General features: G+C 40.7%; 1 protein-coding gene across 1 annotated transcript; it reads right to left on the minus strand.

Annotated features, from left to right (window-relative positions):
- Nucleotides 1–273: 273 nt before the first annotated feature.
- hsd17b7 (hydroxysteroid (17-beta) dehydrogenase 7) lies at nucleotides 274–18,226 on the minus strand. Its single transcript, XM_039003691.1, has 9 exons — nucleotides 18,080–18,226; nucleotides 17,322–17,525; nucleotides 15,809–15,901; nucleotides 10,982–11,096; nucleotides 2,583–2,777; nucleotides 1,819–1,923; nucleotides 1,633–1,689; nucleotides 1,026–1,124; nucleotides 274–583 (listed from the first exon to the last, which is right to left on the minus strand). The coding sequence occupies exons 1-9, from the start codon at nucleotides 18,112–18,114 to the stop codon at nucleotides 449–451; spliced, it is 1,038 nt and encodes a 345-aa protein (XP_038859619.1). The 5' UTR covers nucleotides 18,115–18,226; the 3' UTR covers nucleotides 274–448.
- Nucleotides 18,227–19,011: the final 785 nt, after the last annotated feature.

Below are 19,011 nucleotides of genomic sequence, written 5' to 3' on the forward strand. Positions count from 1 at the left end.
ACTGTGGGACCTTATATAGACAGGTGTGTGCCTTTCCAAATCATGTCCAATCAATTGAATTTACCACAGGCCGACTCCAATCAAGTTGTAGAAATCTCAAGGATGATCAATGGAAACAGGATACACCTGCTCTCAATTGAGTCACATAGCAAAGGGTCTGAATACTTTTGTAAATAAGTATTTGGTATTTGTTTTTATTTTTTAATACATTTGCAAACAATTAAAAAAAATCTGTTTTCACTTTGTCATTATGTTGTATTATGTGTAGATTGCTGAGGATTTTTTAAATGTATTTAATCCATTTTAGAATAAGGCTGTACCGTAACAATGTGTAAAAAGTCAAGCGGTCGGAGTACTTTCCAAAGGCACTGTAGATTATATGCTATAGAATAAAAGTTGAGTGATTAGGCCTAAACTAGTCAGTCAAGGAGAATAGCCGTACAAAATACTACTCTGTCTGGTTGAGGTACTTTTTGTAGGCTTGTTCATTGTCATCCTCTTCTTTCAATCTCTTACGAGCAGCTTTTTCCATTTCCAGCAGTTTCACATACAGGGCCTCTGACATGTCGTCATCGATGTCCATCTAAAAACAGAAAACACCAAAGTCATGAGAAAAAGGCTACTTTTTTCTATCAAATAAACCTATTTTTTTTATTTTATTTAACTAGGCAAGTCAGTTAAGAACAAATTCTTATTTACAACGACAGCCTAGGAACAGTGGGTTAACTGTCTTGTTCAGGGCCAGAACGACAGATTTTTACCTTGTCAGCTCGGGGATTCGATCTAACAACCTTTCGGTTACTGGCCCAACGCTCTAACCACTAGGCTACCTGCCGCCCCTAAAGCAAGAACAACCCTATCAGACCGAAACAGTAATATAGAATCTATTCTCAAATTTAATATTATAGATGTTTATCTTGGGGCCTAGCTTTCTATAGTGTTTGCTTACTGCCTTTTGAATATGATTTGGTGGGGGGGGGGGGGGGGGGGTATGATTATATAAAGACCGTGAAAGACACACTCACTTGTCGAGGCTGTGTGTAGTTGCTCCCCATGCCTGACGTCAAACTGTGATACTTTGCCCTCGGATCCAGGGACTCTGGTTTTTTCAGAAACAGCGAGTGCTATTAAAGGCAGGATGACATATCAGATTATGAAATATGACTCAAAGGATGTATTATCTAAACATTTCAAGCTGTTGAGAGTGACATTTTCAACCGTAAGCATCTCCCGGATAAACACACAAAAACCATCAGATAAGCATGGCTAGAGTGATAATGCAGTAATACTATGAATATACCGCAATGTTTGTTGTAAGGACGCAGTTGTAATTAACTGTAAAATACTAAGAAAATACTGATTTCATATTTAAATATTCTTATGCTGTAAAATATCCAATAATTGCCCAAACAGATCAAAGATGCAGAATGTAAAAACAAGTTAATTGATAGTAACATTACATAAAAAAGACGATACATGTTCGGTTACCCGGACACAGATTATGCTTTTTAGTCCAGGAATAAGCTTTTCATCTGTGTCTGGGAAACCAGCCCATAAATATGTATAATATTAGATGTTAATATGTAAATAATACATATCTGAACTGTTTAGATTCGTTTCTGAGAGACACACCAATGCTCCAGCTCCATTGTACGGTGTCAGTGTGAACGTGTTGGTGAAGATTCTTATCTGTTCATAAAGACAAACATGTTAAGTAACAATACAAGTTGTACAAATGAGATTTTCTGATGAAATCACAAGACCACAAAAAATTATGTCAAAACAGTAAAAGAAGACTAAAGAGTGAAACCAACTTACAAGATACATTATAGGCATGATGAGGGTCCAGAAGAAGGAGGGGAGGATGCCATAGGTAAGATTGGTCATCACCAGCCCTGGACAAATCACTGATGAGTACAGCCCCTGTCAATCGTGTAAAAAAACTATTATTATTGATTATCCGATACATGCACTGACTTTTGAGGTAGAGTTTTACTAAATATAAAATTTCATGCAACTTGACATTATGAACAAAGAGAGAGGGCAGCATTCACAATTCCATTAGGATCTAGAATAGACAATCCAGTCTCTCACCAGGCCAGGACCCAGAATGAACCCACCACAACCCACCAGTTGCTCCTGAATTATGATTAAGGGTAAACCGTAGTCCACAGACGCTGAGACGCGATAGTCCGGCATCCCATTGTGACATAGCTACGCTTCTCTTGAGACCAACATCCGTGGGGGACGCACAGCCCGAATGCGTACCTCCCACAATTCCCAACCAATGCGACTCCGGTACGCGTCCTCTATTCATTTGAACGTGTTGACAGTTGGAGAAATTGCTTGAGTTGCTCTGAGAATGTGAAAAGTAAGCCAACGGTCCAATATTCTAGAAGACTGCTGTGCGTACGCATGCAACATTTGGAATATAAAGAAGCCTTTAGGCAAAATGTGCAACTGAATAAGTGTGTACCTAACCTAGTACACATCTCTTGCAAGGAGAGATGGATCTGCCACAACCCACCAGTGGCTCATAGCCCAATACTGCCATGTGTAACTGAGTGAACATTTTGGCTCACCTGGCTGTTGTTGTGTCTGTTGAGGGCAAGGCTGATGAGGTCGGAGGCATACTTGGAGGACGCGTAGGACTCGGTCCCCAGTCTGTGCTGGACATCGTCTAGACTGAAGGCCGAGCGTCTGGCATTGCTGGACGAAGTCCACACTACCCGGGAGGTCTGACCAGTCTGGCAAAGGATAGAGTCTAGCTCCCTGACCTGGAACATAGAGACGGAAAGTATGACTATGTTTGAAGGGACAGATAACCTGGACCAATGAGACAGCAGGGCTCCAGACTGCGACCATTTAATCGCATTTTGCGACCCTCTGACACCGCATTGGTGCGAGCTACACATTGTACATGCTCACCTCACTAAAAACGTCCTATTTTTTAGGAGGCTAAAACCATGAGTTGGTCAAACAGTAAATTCTCATTATTCCTGTAATGAAAGTCTCCATCCTGCCGCTGTACCTGTTTTTCAGGGGCCTGCTGCTGAGTCGAGCGAGCCACTACTTTCCCGGAGTAAAAAATGCTCAGAAAAAAGAAAAAGAAAAAGGATTTCTGATTGTATAACATTTAAAAATCCAATTGCGGGGAAAACAGGGGGACCATTAGGCGATGCGAGCATGGGCAAGGGAGTGTGAACAGTGCGGAACCTAAGTTGGGGAAAGCTTAACTTTATGCAAATACTCTGTGATATTGCGGCACTATTGAACAATCGAAGTTCACTGTAGCTTCCAGCCACTACTGGATTGCTAGCACCCACAGGAGGGCGTAGCGAGACGAAATACAAGCGCTAGTTAAATTCATTTTGGCTACTAGCAGTAGGTATTATATTTAGTTAGTGATCCAGCTAATGTGTTTTGGGTTTCTAACAGTAAAATATAACAACAATAGCAACAATTCTTTTTAAAATTAAGCACATTAATCCATTTTACAACCGGTGTAGCCTACATATACAGTGCATTCAGAAAGTATTCAGACCCCTTGACTTTTTCCACATTTTATTACGTTATAGCCTCATTCTAAAATTGATTAAATAAATAGATATGTTTCTACAGCATGATTGGAGTCCACCTGTGGTAAATTCAATTGATTGGACATGATTTGGAAAGGCACACACCTGTCTATATAAGGTCCCACAGTAGACAGTGCATGTCAGAGCAAAAACCAAGCCATGAGGTCGAAGGAATTGTCTGTAGAGCTCCGAGACAGGATTGTGTCAAGGCACAGATCTGGGGAAAGGTATCAAAAAATGTCTGCTGCATTGAAGGTCCCCAAGAACACAGTGGCCTCCATCATTCTTAAACGGAAGAAGTTTGTAACCACCAAGACTCTTCCTAGAGCTGGCCACTCAGCCAAATTGAGCAATCTGGGGAGAAGGGCTTTGGTCAGGAAAGTGATCAAGAACTCGATGGTCACTCTGACAGAGGACAGAACCTTCCAGAAGGACAACCATCTCTGCAGCACTCCACGAATCAACCATCTCTGCAGCACTCCACCAATGGTAGAGTGGCCAGACGGAAGCCACTGCTCAGTAAAAGGCACATGACAGCCCGCTTGGAGTTTGCCAAAAGGCACCTAAAAGACTCTCCGACCATGGGAAACCAAGATTGAACTCTTTGGCCTGAATGTGTCACATCTGGATGAAACCTGGCACCATCCATATGGTGAAGCATGGTGGTGGCAGCATCATGCTGTAGGGGTGTTTTTCAGCGGCAGGGACTGGGAGACTAGTCAGGATCGAGGGAAAAGATGAACAGAGCAAAGCACAAAAAGGAAGCCTTGATGAAAACCTGTTCCAGAGACCTGAAAATAGCTACGCTCCCCATCCAACCTGAGAAAGTCCCCAAATACAGGTGTGCCATGCTTGTAGCGGCATACCCAAGAACTGAAGCCACTGCCGGCGGCGTGTGAGTTTCTAGTTTTGGGAAGCACATTTTTACAATACAAATGCACCTTTATAATAAAGCATTCCATGCATCATGGCATTTGCAGACTTATGTAAGATAGCCTACTATTCACAATGTGATGAGTAGATTGGATAGTCATAATTTAGGCTAATAACAGAACTCCAATCACTGTTTGAAAAAAAGCGTTCAATGCATGGCTGAGCACGTATTGCGTAGACCTAGGCGAGATCAGATATATTTCTTCTTTCTTTGCATGGGAAAAATGTGGCATTTTAAACATATTTCATGCAATTCTACTACATTTTATATGACTGGAGACATTAGCAGAATATTTTTTATTACAACAAATTACAAGGTAGCCTACTGTCGTGGCAGATGATGTTATTTTCATCATATGCTTGTGAGATACTTGTCATTAGAATGGTGCCCTTTGGCAGTGCATTTTCCCCTTCTGTGATAGGCCTTAGTAACTTGGGGCCAGAGAGGGGAGAGGTCAGGCTTGTCTTCATAAGTCAATGTATATGTTAAACCATGTGGTGTTATGTAGAATATCAGAAGGGGAGGAGGACAGAATGGAACGTTGTTTTCTTATGAATGTGTCTAACTATTCCTAAACCATGTGACGGGATGGCGTTATTAATGGGGAACCAGTTAGTTATCTCATACAATGTCTGTACGCCAGTCACTCCCTACTTTTCTCACAGGGGGAAGGAGTTTGGCAGTGTTTGGAACCATTGTATTTCCCCTCTGAGGTTGCCCTTATCTTGATCTAGAATATGACCTAAGAGGCTCACTGTTTTTTCTGAGCTTATCCAGGAGGGGGTGTATTTGAGATGGGAGTATCTCAAATGACAATTGATATATGCCATTGGATGAGGTAAGGTTTTGGTAGACAGTGAAGTACCAAGCATGAGATTGAAACCTTGTCTTGGGAGATCAAACTGAACGATGGTTTATAGCTGATGCTGTCTAGCGATAGGATACTCCTCTTTCGGGTAAAGGATTCTTTGTAAGTTGAGAGGGGTGTATCTTGGCTATAAATGAAACTAAGAATTGTTTTGTAAGCACTCTCAGAGAATTAATTTATAGACACTGAATTGATCGGAGAGTCAAAAATAGGGCTTTGGTGAAGCTTATATATATATTAAAGATGTACTTTATAATTTAACTCTGACTTGTGTGTGGTTGGCTCTCTCTTTATTGAGTAATACAGGAAATTACCACGACACTACTCTGCTGACACTGACAAACAGATCAATAAAAATGACGTTGTCCATATAATAGGCCTACAAGAAGGGGAGACAAATAGAATATGACGTCCATCTAGTCTCTTCATTGTCTTATATTTACAGCAATGACCATTTGCTTTCCAAACAATGTTTTCCCTCGATTCTATTATGCCTGGCTTGGCCTCTCTACTTTTCACAGACAGTCACAACTAAACAATAACCTGACCCATATAGGCTAATTAGGCTATATCATTTTGGCAATTTAATTCAATTTACTTTAGGGAAAGCTTAGCTTCCCCTAGTCTTATGGACGCACTGCCTATGCCTGCATATTAAATAACGTACTACATAACCTCCATTTGCTATGTGCAGGCTACGGATAAAAAAAAAAATTGTGGGCCATTCTAAATAAAAAATAATTACACACATACATTACCGTTCAAAAGTTTGGGGTCACTTAGAAATGTCCTTGTTTTTTAAAGAAAAGCACAGCAGTCATTTACAACATTAACAATGTCTACACTGTATTTCTGATCAATTTGATGTTATTTTAAAAATGGACAAAAAAAAAAAAAGTGCTTTTCTTTCAAAAACAAGGACATTTCTAAGTGACCCCAAACTTTTGAACGGTAGCGTATATTAGTAGGCTATATGTAAAGACCAGATTGAAGATTGAGAATAGTCTGATGGGTGTGAATATTATCAAGTGCTTGTCAAATTGTGAATGAGAGACTGATGAAGTGTGTGCAGCCTGCGCAAGAAATAGAGCAGAGCTTATGCCTCTTATCATTAGAATCGCATCATGCAGCCTTAGAATGTATAAAAAATCTAAACACATAGCCTAACATTTGTATCACAACTAAATTTCAATAAATAACTGTAAATAAAGCATATAGGAGGAACTGTTTCTTTGTTAACCACTCAACACAGAATAGCCGCATTTGTGCAGTCCCTCGGAAATTATTTGAAGCCTACCCTTTATAGGAACACTACATGACCAAAAGTATGTGGACACCTGCTCGTTGAACATATCATTCCAAAATCCTGGGCATTAACATGGAGTTGGTTAACCCTTTGCTGCTATAACAGCCTCCATGTTGGAACATTGCTGCGGGGACTTGTTTCCATTCAGCCACAAGAGAATAGGTGAGGTCGGGCACTGATTTTTGGTGATTAGAACAGACTTGCAGTCGGCGTTCGATGGGGTTGAGGTCAGGGCTCTGTGCAGGCCAGTCAAGTTCTTCCACACTGATCAACAAAACATTTCTGTATGGACCTCACTTTGTGCTCGGGGGCATTGTCATGCTGAAACTGTTGCCACAAAGTTGGAAGCACAGAATCGTCTAGAATGTAATTGTATGCTGTAGCGTTACGATTTCCCTTCACAGGAACTAAGGGGCCTAGACCGAACCATGAAAAACAGCCCCAGACCATATTCCTCCTCCACCAAACTTTACAGTTGGCACGATGAATTCGGGCAGGTAGCGTTCTCCTGGCATTCGCCAAACCCAGATTCGTCCGTCGGACTGGCAGATGGTGTAGCTAATTTATCACTTTTCCACTGCTCCAGAATCCAAATTGGCATTGCGCTTGGTGATCTTAGGCTTATTGGCCATGGAAACCCATTTCATGAAGCTCCTGACAAACAGTTATTGTGCTGACGTTGCTTCCAGAGGAAGTTTGTGAGTGCTGCAACCGAGTTTATACACCTGTCAGCAACGGGTGTGGCTGAAATAGCCGAATCCAATCATTTGATGGGGTGTCCACATACTTTTGTATATATATATATATGTGTGTACAGTGCATTCAAAACCTATTCAGACCCCTTGACTTTTTCAACATTTTGTTAGGAAACAGGCTTATTCTAAAATTGATTTAAAAAATGTTTATCATTAATCTACACACAATACCCCTTCATGACAAAGGGAAAACAGGTTTTAAGAAATGTTTGCAAATGTATTAAAAATAAAAAAATAAAATACTTTATTCATGTAAGTATTCAGAGCCTTTGCGATGAGACTCGAAATTGAGCTCCGGTGCATCCTGTTTCCATTGATCATCCTTGAGATGTTTATACAACTTGATTGGAGTCCACCTGTGGTAAATTCATTTGATGGGCATGATTTGGAGAGGCACACACCTGTCTATATAAAAAGGTCCCACAGTTGAGGATTTGTTTTATTTTTATTTTAGAATAAGGCTGTAACATAACAAAATATGGAAAAAGTTAAGGGGTCTGAATACTTTCCAAATGCACTGTATGTGCAATTGTAGGCCTATTCTTCATACTATAAAATAACGTAAAATAATGCCATGGAATTCTAAGCAAATATTGTCTGCTAAATGAACTTTTGTAGCCCTTAGCCATATGGCATAGCCAGCTCAGGGCCTAACATAAGGACAACTCAGAATATGCTATATGCTGTTCTTCATATGTTATTCTTCTTCTACATTTTCTTAATAAACTCAGCAAAAAAAGAAAAGTCCCTTTTTCAGGACCCTGTCTTTCAAAGATAATTCGTAAAAATCCAAATAACTTCACAGATCTTCATTGTAAAGGGTTAAAAACACAGTTTCCCATGCTTGTTCAATGAACCATAAACAATTAACGAACATGCACCTGTGGAACGGTCGTTAAGACACTAACAGCTTACAGACGGTAGGCAATTAAGGTCACAGTTATGAAAACTTAGGACACTAAAGAGGCCTTCTACTGACTCTGAAAAACACCAAAAGAAAGATGCACAGGGTCACTGCTCATCTGCGTGAACGTGCCTTAGGCATGCTGCAAGGAGGCAGATGTGGCCAGTGCTCAGACTGTCCGCAATAGGCTGAGAGAGGCTGGACTGAGGGCTCTTAGGCCTGTTGTAAGGCAGGTCCTCACCAGACATCACCGCCAACAACGTCGCCTATGCGCACAAACCCACTGTCGCTGGACCAGACAGGACTGGCAAAAAGTGCTCTTCACTGACGAGTCGCGGTTTTGTCTCACCGGGGGTGATGGTCAGATTCGCATTTATCGTCGAAGGAATGAGTGTTACACCGAGGACTGTACTCTGGAGCGGGATCGATTAGGAGGTGGAGGGTCCGTCATGGTCTGGGGTGGTGTGTCACAGCATCATCGGACTGAGCTTGTTGTCATTGCAGGCAATCTCAACGCTGTGCGTTACAGGGAAGACATCCTCCTCCCTCATGTGGTACCCTTCCTGCAGGCTCATCCTGTCATGACAATGCCACCAGCCATACTGCTCGTTCTGTGCATGATTTCCTGCAAGACAGGAATGTCAGTGTTCTGCCATGGCCAGCGAAGAGCCCGGATCTCAATCCCATTGAGCACGTCTGAGACCTGTTGGATCGGAGGGTGAGGGCTAGGGCCATTCCCCCAGAAATGTCCGGGAACTTGCGGGTGCCTTGGTGGAAGAGTGGGGTAACATCTCACAGGAAGAACTGGCAAATCTGGTGCAGTCCATGAGGAGGAGATGCATTGCAGTACTTAATGCAGCTGGTGGCCACACCAGATACTGACTATTACTTTTGATTTTGACCCCCCCTTTGATCAGGGACACATTATTCAATTTACGTTAGTCACATGTCTGTGGAACTTGTTCAGTTTATGTCTGTTGTTGAATCTTGTTATGTTCATACAAATATTTACACGTTAAGTTTGCTGAAAATAAACGCAGTTGACAGTGAGGACGTTTCTTTTTTTGCTGAGTTTATCATGTTTCTTTAGACCTGCCTAAAATAAATAGATTTATTGTGATGGTGTGGGCTATATTAAATGGATTTATTAGACTTCATTTTTTTAATGTAGATGTTCCCAAGGTCCGCATCAATGGCTTGTAGGCTATGCGTGAAAGCCAGGAGATGCTAAATGTGTTTATGTTTAATTAACGGTTCATTACCATGAGATTGGCAGCTATTTGCATGGCAATCACCGGCTGACAAAATGTAATGACTGCCACAGCCCTATTACCATCTCAGTAATGATACCAATTTGTTTCTATTGCGTGACGCTGCAAAATATTTGTGTGCGACCAAATCATGGGCTGTTGTCACAAACTGAAAAACTTGGAAAATGTTAGTCTGGAGACCTGGACAGGTACGATTACTCTCTCATATACGGTAGGTTTAATTTGGACTTGACTTTTTCTTATCTTTTTTTGTCTTTGTGTCTTGTGGAAAATGAATAAAATTCGTGTTCAATTGGGAATCAAGAAATATTATGAGTGAAATTACCCCAAGAACTATGAAAAAGTACATGAAAGTAAACATAGCTAATGAATGCCTGGTTTGATTGAATTCCAGCCCTTGCCTGTCATCTGGCGTGTCCTATCACTGAGACTGTCTAATGCCAGTCCAAGGGACTAGAGAGTAAGGTGCATGGACGGTACAGCATGGAAACAAAATGGACAAGATAGAAACAAACGTTTAATAGTTAATGGCATGAGTCTGTAGAGGTTACTACCTGTTACAGTGAGCTGGGTATCATTTTCTCTGTGGTTCTGAAAAGTAGATGAGTTTTTAAAGTTTCCAATACCTTTGTGGTTTTCCTCTAACAAAGGGGCCAACTCAAAAAACAACTTTTATCTGGTTGAAAATGGCCAATGTGGCATCAATAGTAGTCCCAAAATTGGCAAAAAAGTGTTAAGTAGGAGAACTTGAGTCATAATGTCAGTGTTTTCCAAAAAATTGTTCTGTGAGATTTAAGGAATCCCGGACGTCACAGTTTTTCTTGGGTTGGCTTTAGATTTCAATTGTGCCCACATGCCTACTACGAGACCGCTACTTGGCAGCACCCAAAAAAATATATCATTGATTAGGAGCACATCAGCACATGACCCGGCATTTGCAAAGCCATTAGTCACGCAATCCCTTGTTGAAAGTAAAGTGGCTGTATGGGATATGTCAACTATGGTGAGTAAAGAGGAACACACAACCAACATAACACACCTACATCATACCAAAGCCTCAAGACAACTCTCGTTATGGCTTCTATCATTTCTTAATAAGGACGTGCAAAAGTGAGGCGAAATCAGTGAGATAAGCCCACCTTTACGTTTTTCCTCACCATGTGACCATGAAACCTGACAAGGAAAACTCCCGACCCTATCCCTTAGTTGTAACAGGGGCCCGGGTCAGGTTACGTAGGTAAGAAAAAACACCTGGCTCTAACTAGCTTATGTTTTAATTTCCAGGCTCTGTTTCCATTTGAAACAAACCTCTCTGTGTTGAGAAACATTACGATACGATAGGATAAAATACGATAAGTGACTTACCAGCACAAAGTGACCAAAAAGGTTTGTGGCGAACACTTCCTGTAGTCCATCTTTGTTGACATGGTCCTGCTGGGTCAGGAGGCCCTCTGCTGTGGCAAACATTTTGACGACATTGCTGCAGCACAAAGATGACATCACATCAGAGCAGAGGGCAACGCTAAACACTTACTAGACATATATATCTGAAGGGTTAAGTTCAAACTTTTTCAGGGGGTCAAACTGATTTGTACTTGGAGTCTAGTTGTGAGAGAAGTAAAGGTGCCTGGAAGAACCTTATGGGTTGCCACACTGGTGGAACCTTTCCAGTTCAAAAAGGTTCCTTGAGGAACCCCTCTGAAAAGGATATTCGAGGAACCCCTGTGTAAAGTTTAAAACCAGAACCTTTTCGTCATGGGATGGGTTAAATTTTGAACTTTTTTAATAAATTATTGTAGAGATGGCAGCCTATCAGATTGGAGATGTGGCTTATTGGCGTTGTGGCTTTTTGGCCACCCGTAAGGGTAAATGTCATTCCCTTTCATTATGTTAAGTTTCTACAACTTTCCTTGAGTATTTATGCAGATTACATATTAAAATATAATATTAACATTGCTGATTACACATAGTAATACATGTATTTATTTTATTTAACTAGGCAAGTCAGTTAAGAACAAATTACTATTTACAATGAAGGCCTACCCCAGCCAAACCCTAATGACGCTGGGCCAATTGTGCGCAGCCCTATGTCCCAATCACGGACGGTTTTGATACAGCCTGGAATCGAACCAGGGTCTGCAGTGACGCCTCTAGCACTGAGATGCAGTGCCTTAGACCGCTGCGCCACTCGGGAGCCAAAAGAACCTTATAAAGTGGTAACTACTCCAACTTCGGGATTTGCATAGGCTCTTGAGGAACTCATACACCTCTGTTAGCCTCATTGAAACTACAAAACCGCAGTGCCTGTTAATCTATCACCGAATCACAGCCTACTTCGCCAAATGGGTGATGATTTAACAAGCGCATTCGCCAAAAAAGCACTGTTGTTGCACCAATGTACCTAACCATAAACATCAACGCCTTAATTAAAATCAATACACAAGTATATATTTTTTAAACCTGCATATTTAGTTAAAAGAAATTCATGTTAGCAGGCAATATTAACTAGGGAAATTGTGTCACTTCTCTTGCGTTCTGTGCAAGCAGAGTCAGGGTATATGCAGCAGTTTGTGCCGCCTGGCTCTTTGCGAACTGTGTGAAGACCATTTCTTCCTAACAAAGATCGTAATTAATTTGCCAGAATTTTACATAATTATGACATAACATTGAAAGTTGTGTAATGTAACAGGAATATTTAGACTTATGGATGCCACCCGTTCGATAAAATACGGAACGGTTCCGTATTTCACTGAAAGAATAAACATTTTGTTTTCGAAATGATAGTTTCCAGATATGACCATATTAATGACCTAAGGCTCGTATTTCTGTGTGTTTATTATATTATAATTAAGTCTATGATTTGATAGAGCAGTCTGACTGTGCTGTGGTAGGCAGCAGCAGGCTCGTAAGCATTCATTCAAACAGCACTTTCCTGCGTTTGCCAGCAGCTCTTCGCAATGCTTGAAGCACAGCGCTGTTTATGACTTCAAGCCTATCAACTACCAAGATTAGGCTGGCAATACTAAAGTGCCTATAAGAACATCCAATAGTCAAAGGTATATGAAATACAAATGGTAGAGAGAGAAATAGTCCTACAATTCCTATAATAACTACAACCTAAAACGTCTTAACTGGGAATATTGAAGACTCATGTTAAAAGGAATCACCAGCTTTCATATGTTCTCATGTTCTGAGCAAGGAACTTAAACATTAGCTTTTTTACATGGCACATATTGCACTTTTACTTTCTTCTCCAACACTGTGTTTTTGCATTATTTAAACCAAATTGAACATGTTTCATTATTTATTTGAGACTAAATTGATTTTGATTTATGTGTTATATTAAGTTAAAATAAGTGTTCATTCAGTATTGTTGTAATTGTCATAATTACAAATATATATATATATATAAAAAAAGAATACATATACATATATATATTTTTAAAAAAGAAATCGGCCGATTTAAATAGGTATCAGCTTTTTTTGGTCCTCCAATAAATCGGTATCGGCGTTGAAAAATCATCATCGGTCGACCTCTAGTACAGGTGCATCAATGCTGGGACCGAGAGACTGAAAAACAGCTTCTTACTCAAGGCCATCAGACTGCTAAACAGCGATCACTAACTCAGAGAGGCTGCTGCCTACATTGAGACCCTATCACTGGCCACTTTAATAACTAGTCACTTTAAATAATGCCACTTTAATAATGTTTACATACAGTTGAAGTCGGAAGTTTACATACACCTAAGCCAAATACTTTTAAACTCAGTTTATCCACAATTCCTGACATTTAATCCTAGTAAAAATTCCCTGTCTTAGGTTTGTTAGGATCACCACTTTATTTTAAGAATGTGAAATGTCAGAATAATAGTAGAGAAAATGATTCATTTCAGCTTTTATTTCTTTCATCACATTCCCAGTGGGTCAGAAGTTTACACACACTCAATTAGTATTTGGTAGCATTGCCTTTAAATTGTTTAACTTGGGTCAAACGTTTCGCTTCCCACAATAAGTTGGGTGAATTTTGGCCCATTCCTCCTGACAGAGCTGGTGTAACTGCGTCAGGTTTGTAGGCCTCCTTGCTCGCACACGATTTTTCAGTTCTACCCACACATTTTCTATAGGATTGAGGTCAGGGCTTTGTGATGTCCACTCCAATACCTTGACTTTGTTGTCCTTAAGCCATTTTTCCACAACTTTGGAAGTATGCTTGGGGTCATTGTCCATTTGGAAGACCCATTTGCGACCAAGCTTTAACTTCCTGACTGATGTCTTGAGATGTTGCTTCAACATATTCACATAATTTTCCTTCCTCATGACGCCATCTATTTGTGAAGTGCACCCCCACAACATGATGCTGCCACCCCGTGCTTCACAGTTGGGATGGTGTTCTTCGGCTTGCAAGCTTCCCCCTTTTTGCTCCAAACATAACGATGGTCATTATGGCCAAACAGTTCTATTTTTGTTTCATCAGACCAGAGGACATTTCTCCAAAAAGTACGATCTTTGTCCCCATGTGCAGTTGCAAACCGTAGTCTGGCTTTTGTATGGCGGTTTTGGAGCAGTGGCTTCTTCCTTGCTGAGCGACCTTTCAGGTTATTTCAATATAGGACTCGTTTTACTGTGGATATAGATACTTTTGTACCCGTTTCCTCCAGCATCTTCACAAGGTCCTTTGCTGTTGTTCAGGGATTGATTTGCACTTTTCGCACCAAAGTACATTCATCTCTAGGAGACAGAACACTTCTCCTTTCTGAGCGGTATGACGGCTGTGTGGTCCCATGGTGTTCATACTTGCGTACTATTGTTGTACAGATGAACGTGGTACCTTCAGGCGTTTGGCAATTGCCCCCAAGAATGAACCAGACTTGTGGAGGTCTACAATTATTAGGTCGTGGCTGATTTCTTTTGATTTTCCCATGATGTCAAGAAAAGAAGCACTGAGTTTGAAGGTAGGCCTCCAATTGACTCAAATGATGTCAATTAGCCTATCAGAAGCTTCTAAAGCCATGACATCATTTTCTGGAAATTTCCGAGCTGTAGTCAACTTACTGTATGCAAACTTTTGACCCACTGGAATTGTGATGCAGTGAATTATAAGTTGGAAAAATTACTTGTGTCATGCACAAAGTAGATGTCCTAACCGACTTGCCAAAACTATAGTTTGTTAACAAGAAATTTGTGGAGTGGTTGAAAAACGAGTTATAAAACATTAATCATATGTATATACTGTATTTTATACCATCTATTGGACCTTGCCTATGCCACTCGGCCATCACTCGGCCATCGCTCATCCATATATTTATATGTACATACACTGTTGGAACTAGAAGCACAAGCATTTCTCTACACTCTGTTGGGTTCTGAGAATATGAAATATACTTATTCATGTCACGGATGGAGTGCTGAGGTTTAGAGGGTCTACACCAGAAGGTAATGGTTATAGGAGGAAGGTATATAGTGGAGGGTCTACACCAGAAGGTAATGGTTGTAGGAGGAAGGTATATAGTGGGTGCAACTAAGCTTGGAATGTGTTGAGTGCAGGAAGTGATTACATGTGGCAGGCATTGATAAGGGGAGAGAGCCGTGGATTAGTGATGGAGGGGGGGTTGAGGTCAGGTCAAATAAAGGAAGAAATAAAAGTTTATGCCCGTATCACTAGTGTCCTTCATAGCAGTAAAGAATGGTGTTTGTATAGATGGGTAGGAGGAGACAGCCTGTGAGGAACGGTTAAATATCAGTGCTTGTGTGAAAATGTTTTTGTCGGAATGCAGCGGTTTTGACCTTGGGCAGAATAAACTTGGTTAAGCTTTCTTAAATGTCCTCTGAGTTTTTACTCCAAGAATTAGAACTGAACAACTCGCATTAACATCTGCTAACCATGTGTACGTGACCAATTTGATGGCAACACAACAGATGAACAGTAATGACATTTACTCTAACAGGTTTCCAAAAAAATATCTATCTTAAAGCCACGCCCCTACTAAGCCACACCTCCACCCCAAGGTTCCTCCAGGAACCCGTTGCTACATTGAACCATTAAAGGTTACTCCAAGAACCCCTCAACTAACCGAAGGTGCAAACATGAACCATTGACTAGAAATGGTTCCTTGAGGAACTGCAGGGGTTCCTTGAGAAATTAAATGGCGCGTGTTGTTTGAGTAGAGTACGGCTTGAAGGCGATTACCTTACCTAGAAAATAGGCCCTTGAAAAAGGCTTTGATGTCAATCTGTGGATTTGGCATGATCCCGGCATTAAGGTATAGGTAGTCAAGTCTGTTGTACCTGTGGAATGAGTATTAGTAAAATTATTTATTGATGTCACATTGAAAAGGATGTAAAGTACGTGTGTGTGTGTGTGTGTCTATACGTATATATGCGTGAGGGGTTAACTGGTTAATGACTATTACTTCTACTGTGTGGCAGCACAAACCACCTAGCGGACAGAGTCCATATCCAGATGTGTTTGTGTGTCTGTGTGTCAGCGTCGGTGCTGTTTATTATATATATATATATATATATAAAAAAAATTATGAGCATGGTCTTATTTCTATTACAGCATATTGGATGACTGTCATTCATTTTCCATTCACCCAGCTCAATGTAACATTGATAGGTTTAGGCTACTACATGATACTTGAATTTTCCCTTTACCCATCATGAGGTTTCTACAACCTAGCCTACGAATGAAAGTTTCTAATGCAGGTGCACATGTCGAGAGACAAATTTGTAGTAATCAAGGTGACAGACAGTGACACATTCAATACCACCTTGCACACTTTTGTCTGCATCTAGCTGATCTAGAATATTCTGGTAGGTTTATCCCATTTTCATTCAGTTTGCTTCCATTTAAGAAAGGTATTTCAACGTGCTCTCCTCCTCTCACCTTTTCCCTTCGCTTGTGGACTTCAGTGCACAACACAACAGCTGCCTGTGACTAGGTGAAAAAACCTTTCCAAGCCAAACCTTCATACCATAACCACCACACACAGCCTACATAATTGTCACTATATTAGCTAAAGTCAACATAGCTACTAGAACTAACACGTTAGTAAACCAGCTACAATCATGTAGTACAGTGTACAGCAAGCGGTTTAGCAGTTACACCTGTGGGCTCAATGGCAATAAATTAATAAACATTTTGTAGAAAATAATTTGTTCAAAACTGTTCAACTATTGTTTTTCTCTGTCTTTGAGTCAACTACTCACCACATTTTACGCACTGCACTGCTAGCTAGCTGTAGCTTATGCTTTCAGTACTAGTTTAATGCTGCAAAAGCTCTGGATAGGTTGGAGGACATCCTTTGGAAGTTGTCATAATTACTGTGTAAGTCTATGGAAGAGGGTAAGAATCATGAGCCTAAAATGTTTTGTATCGAAGTCAAGGTGCTCAGAGGAGGATTGAAAATAGCTGTCCTTCGGCTACACCATGGTGCTACCCCAGAGAGTGCTGTTGAGGCTACTGTAAAACTTCATTGCAAAACAGTGTGTTTTAGTCAGTTATTTGGTGACGTGAATATACTTTGTATAGTTTTATCTAAAAAGCATCACTTTTTTAATGTTTTACTTTTTACATTTTTCTAAAATTCACTGAGTAGGATAGTCCTCCCCTTCCTCCTATGAGGAGCCTCCACTGGTGTGTGTACAGTATGTGTGTGTACGTGTGTGTGAGGTGTTAACAGGGTAATGGTCTGATGGTCTATACCTAGCCTTGACCGTGTGGGCGGCGTGGAGAACCGAGCGGACAGAGCCTACATCCAGGTGCAGCAGGTCTATGTGGGCGTCGGGGTGAGAGGTCAGCAGAGCGGAGCGGGCCGCCTCAGCCCTCTGCATGTTCCTGCAGGCCAGACACAGCTGCAGCCGACTGTCCTCATAGAGCAGCCGCTCACACAGGGCTAGGCCAATGCCACTGTGGAGATGGAGAGGTCATAGATAGGAGATTACATATACTGTAGGAGTAGGACACAAACGCCCTCATGTACACACGTGTTGCATGTGCATGCATTACACGCACACACAAGCTTATTTTAATTCCATAGGTCAACTGTTATTACACAGTCAGTGGACAATCAGTGGATCAGTCAGTTTATGGATTTGTCAGACTAAATGACAACAAGCTGGCTTGAGATAGAGTAACTTGGCTATTAGTGCAATAGCTTCATTACAAGTGAGACATGTGAATGTAACTTGGCAGTATTTCCACTAACAGCAACTTTGTCAACATGTAGCCTACATTTGCCACAATATGACGTTACAACGCCATATTGCGTCAAGTGGTTCTTCATTTGAAACGTTGTTGCAAATGCTTACCCTAACTTTTTTCAAACACATTAATTCTCCGACAATGATTGGCAAAATTGTAACGTTATCGCATTAATAAGGTTATCCTGTCACATCAAGTAGCCTAGACAAGATTAACTGCAGTGACAGTCAGCCGATTTATGAATAATGTACGTTGCCTACCTGTTCGCACCGGTCACTAAAATCACTTTCTCCATGATGGCTCTTCTTCAATTGTAGGAAACTGGTGAATGTTAAAAGATAACAGAAAAGAATACTATCAATGTACAACACTCTGGTCCGATGTTATGAACACAACGATAGCCTATGCAGACACGGCTACATGGTGTGATTGGATGACGACACATCACTGTCGGCCAATCAGATTTAACTACAGAGAGCCAAGCGGATCATCCTTCCCAGCAGCGCAAAATAAAAACATCTCGAATGCGGAGTTTTGTAGGACTACAGAGGAGAGGTGGCAGAGGAAATACACTTTTATTTTCTTTAATCTTTTTGCAAATGCTGTTTAATTTCAAGATCTGAAGCAATTTAAAGACCTCAAAGAGAAATGTAGAACAAGGAATGTAAAATGTGTTTTATTCTATGATCAAAATGCCTTGTCGCAACATTTTGGTTTTACCTAATGCATTTTTTTATTTCAAAAAGTACATTTCTTGCATGTAATTCTTGTGAAGTGCGCATTAGATTTTTGTATTTAAATTTTGCTTGGTATGTAGGCCTATTTAGGCTTTCATGCGCTGGTGGGAAGTGTGAAATTGGGAAGTGCAAATTTGTAAGTCCAACATGGTTGTGTTCAAGTGCTTTTGAAGTCGGAACAATTCTTAAATCAATAAGATTTTAACGTTGCCAATAATAAAGTTAGTTAGCTTAACATAAATGTGTAATTATCAAAGCGGATTTGTTGTAATCTTTTGGGTTGAAAAGGTGAAAGGTGAAACGTCACAACTCAGCAACGACAGAGACGGAAGAGGAAGCGAGACATCCCACTCTTGTCGTTTTTTCTGTTTCAATGGAAGTCAGTGAACTAAGTAGTAGACAGACCCAGCTGCTATCACTATGGAAGAGCCATCCCCTTATTAAGTAAACTGGAA

This window comes from Salvelinus namaycush, chromosome 11 (genome assembly GCF_016432855.1).
Source record: "Salvelinus namaycush isolate Seneca chromosome 11, SaNama_1.0, whole genome shotgun sequence".
Classification (NCBI taxonomy): domain Eukaryota; kingdom Metazoa; phylum Chordata; class Actinopteri; order Salmoniformes; family Salmonidae; genus Salvelinus; species Salvelinus namaycush.

What these genes read in the sequence shown, in the direction of transcription:
- hsd17b7 (XM_039003691.1), bottom strand. Translation starts at nt 18,114, where the DNA reads ATGGAGAAAGTGATTTTAGTGACCGGTGCGAACAG. An exon ending in GCCCACACGGTCAAGGCTAG is followed by an intron (nt 15,902 to 17,321) that starts GTATAGACCATC and finishes CTCATTCCACAG; the next exon opens with GTACAACAGACTTGACTACC. An exon ending in ACAGACACAACAACAGCCAG is followed by an intron (nt 1,924 to 2,582) that starts GTGAGCCAAAAT and finishes CACGATTGACAG; the next exon opens with GGGCTGTACTCATCAGTGAT.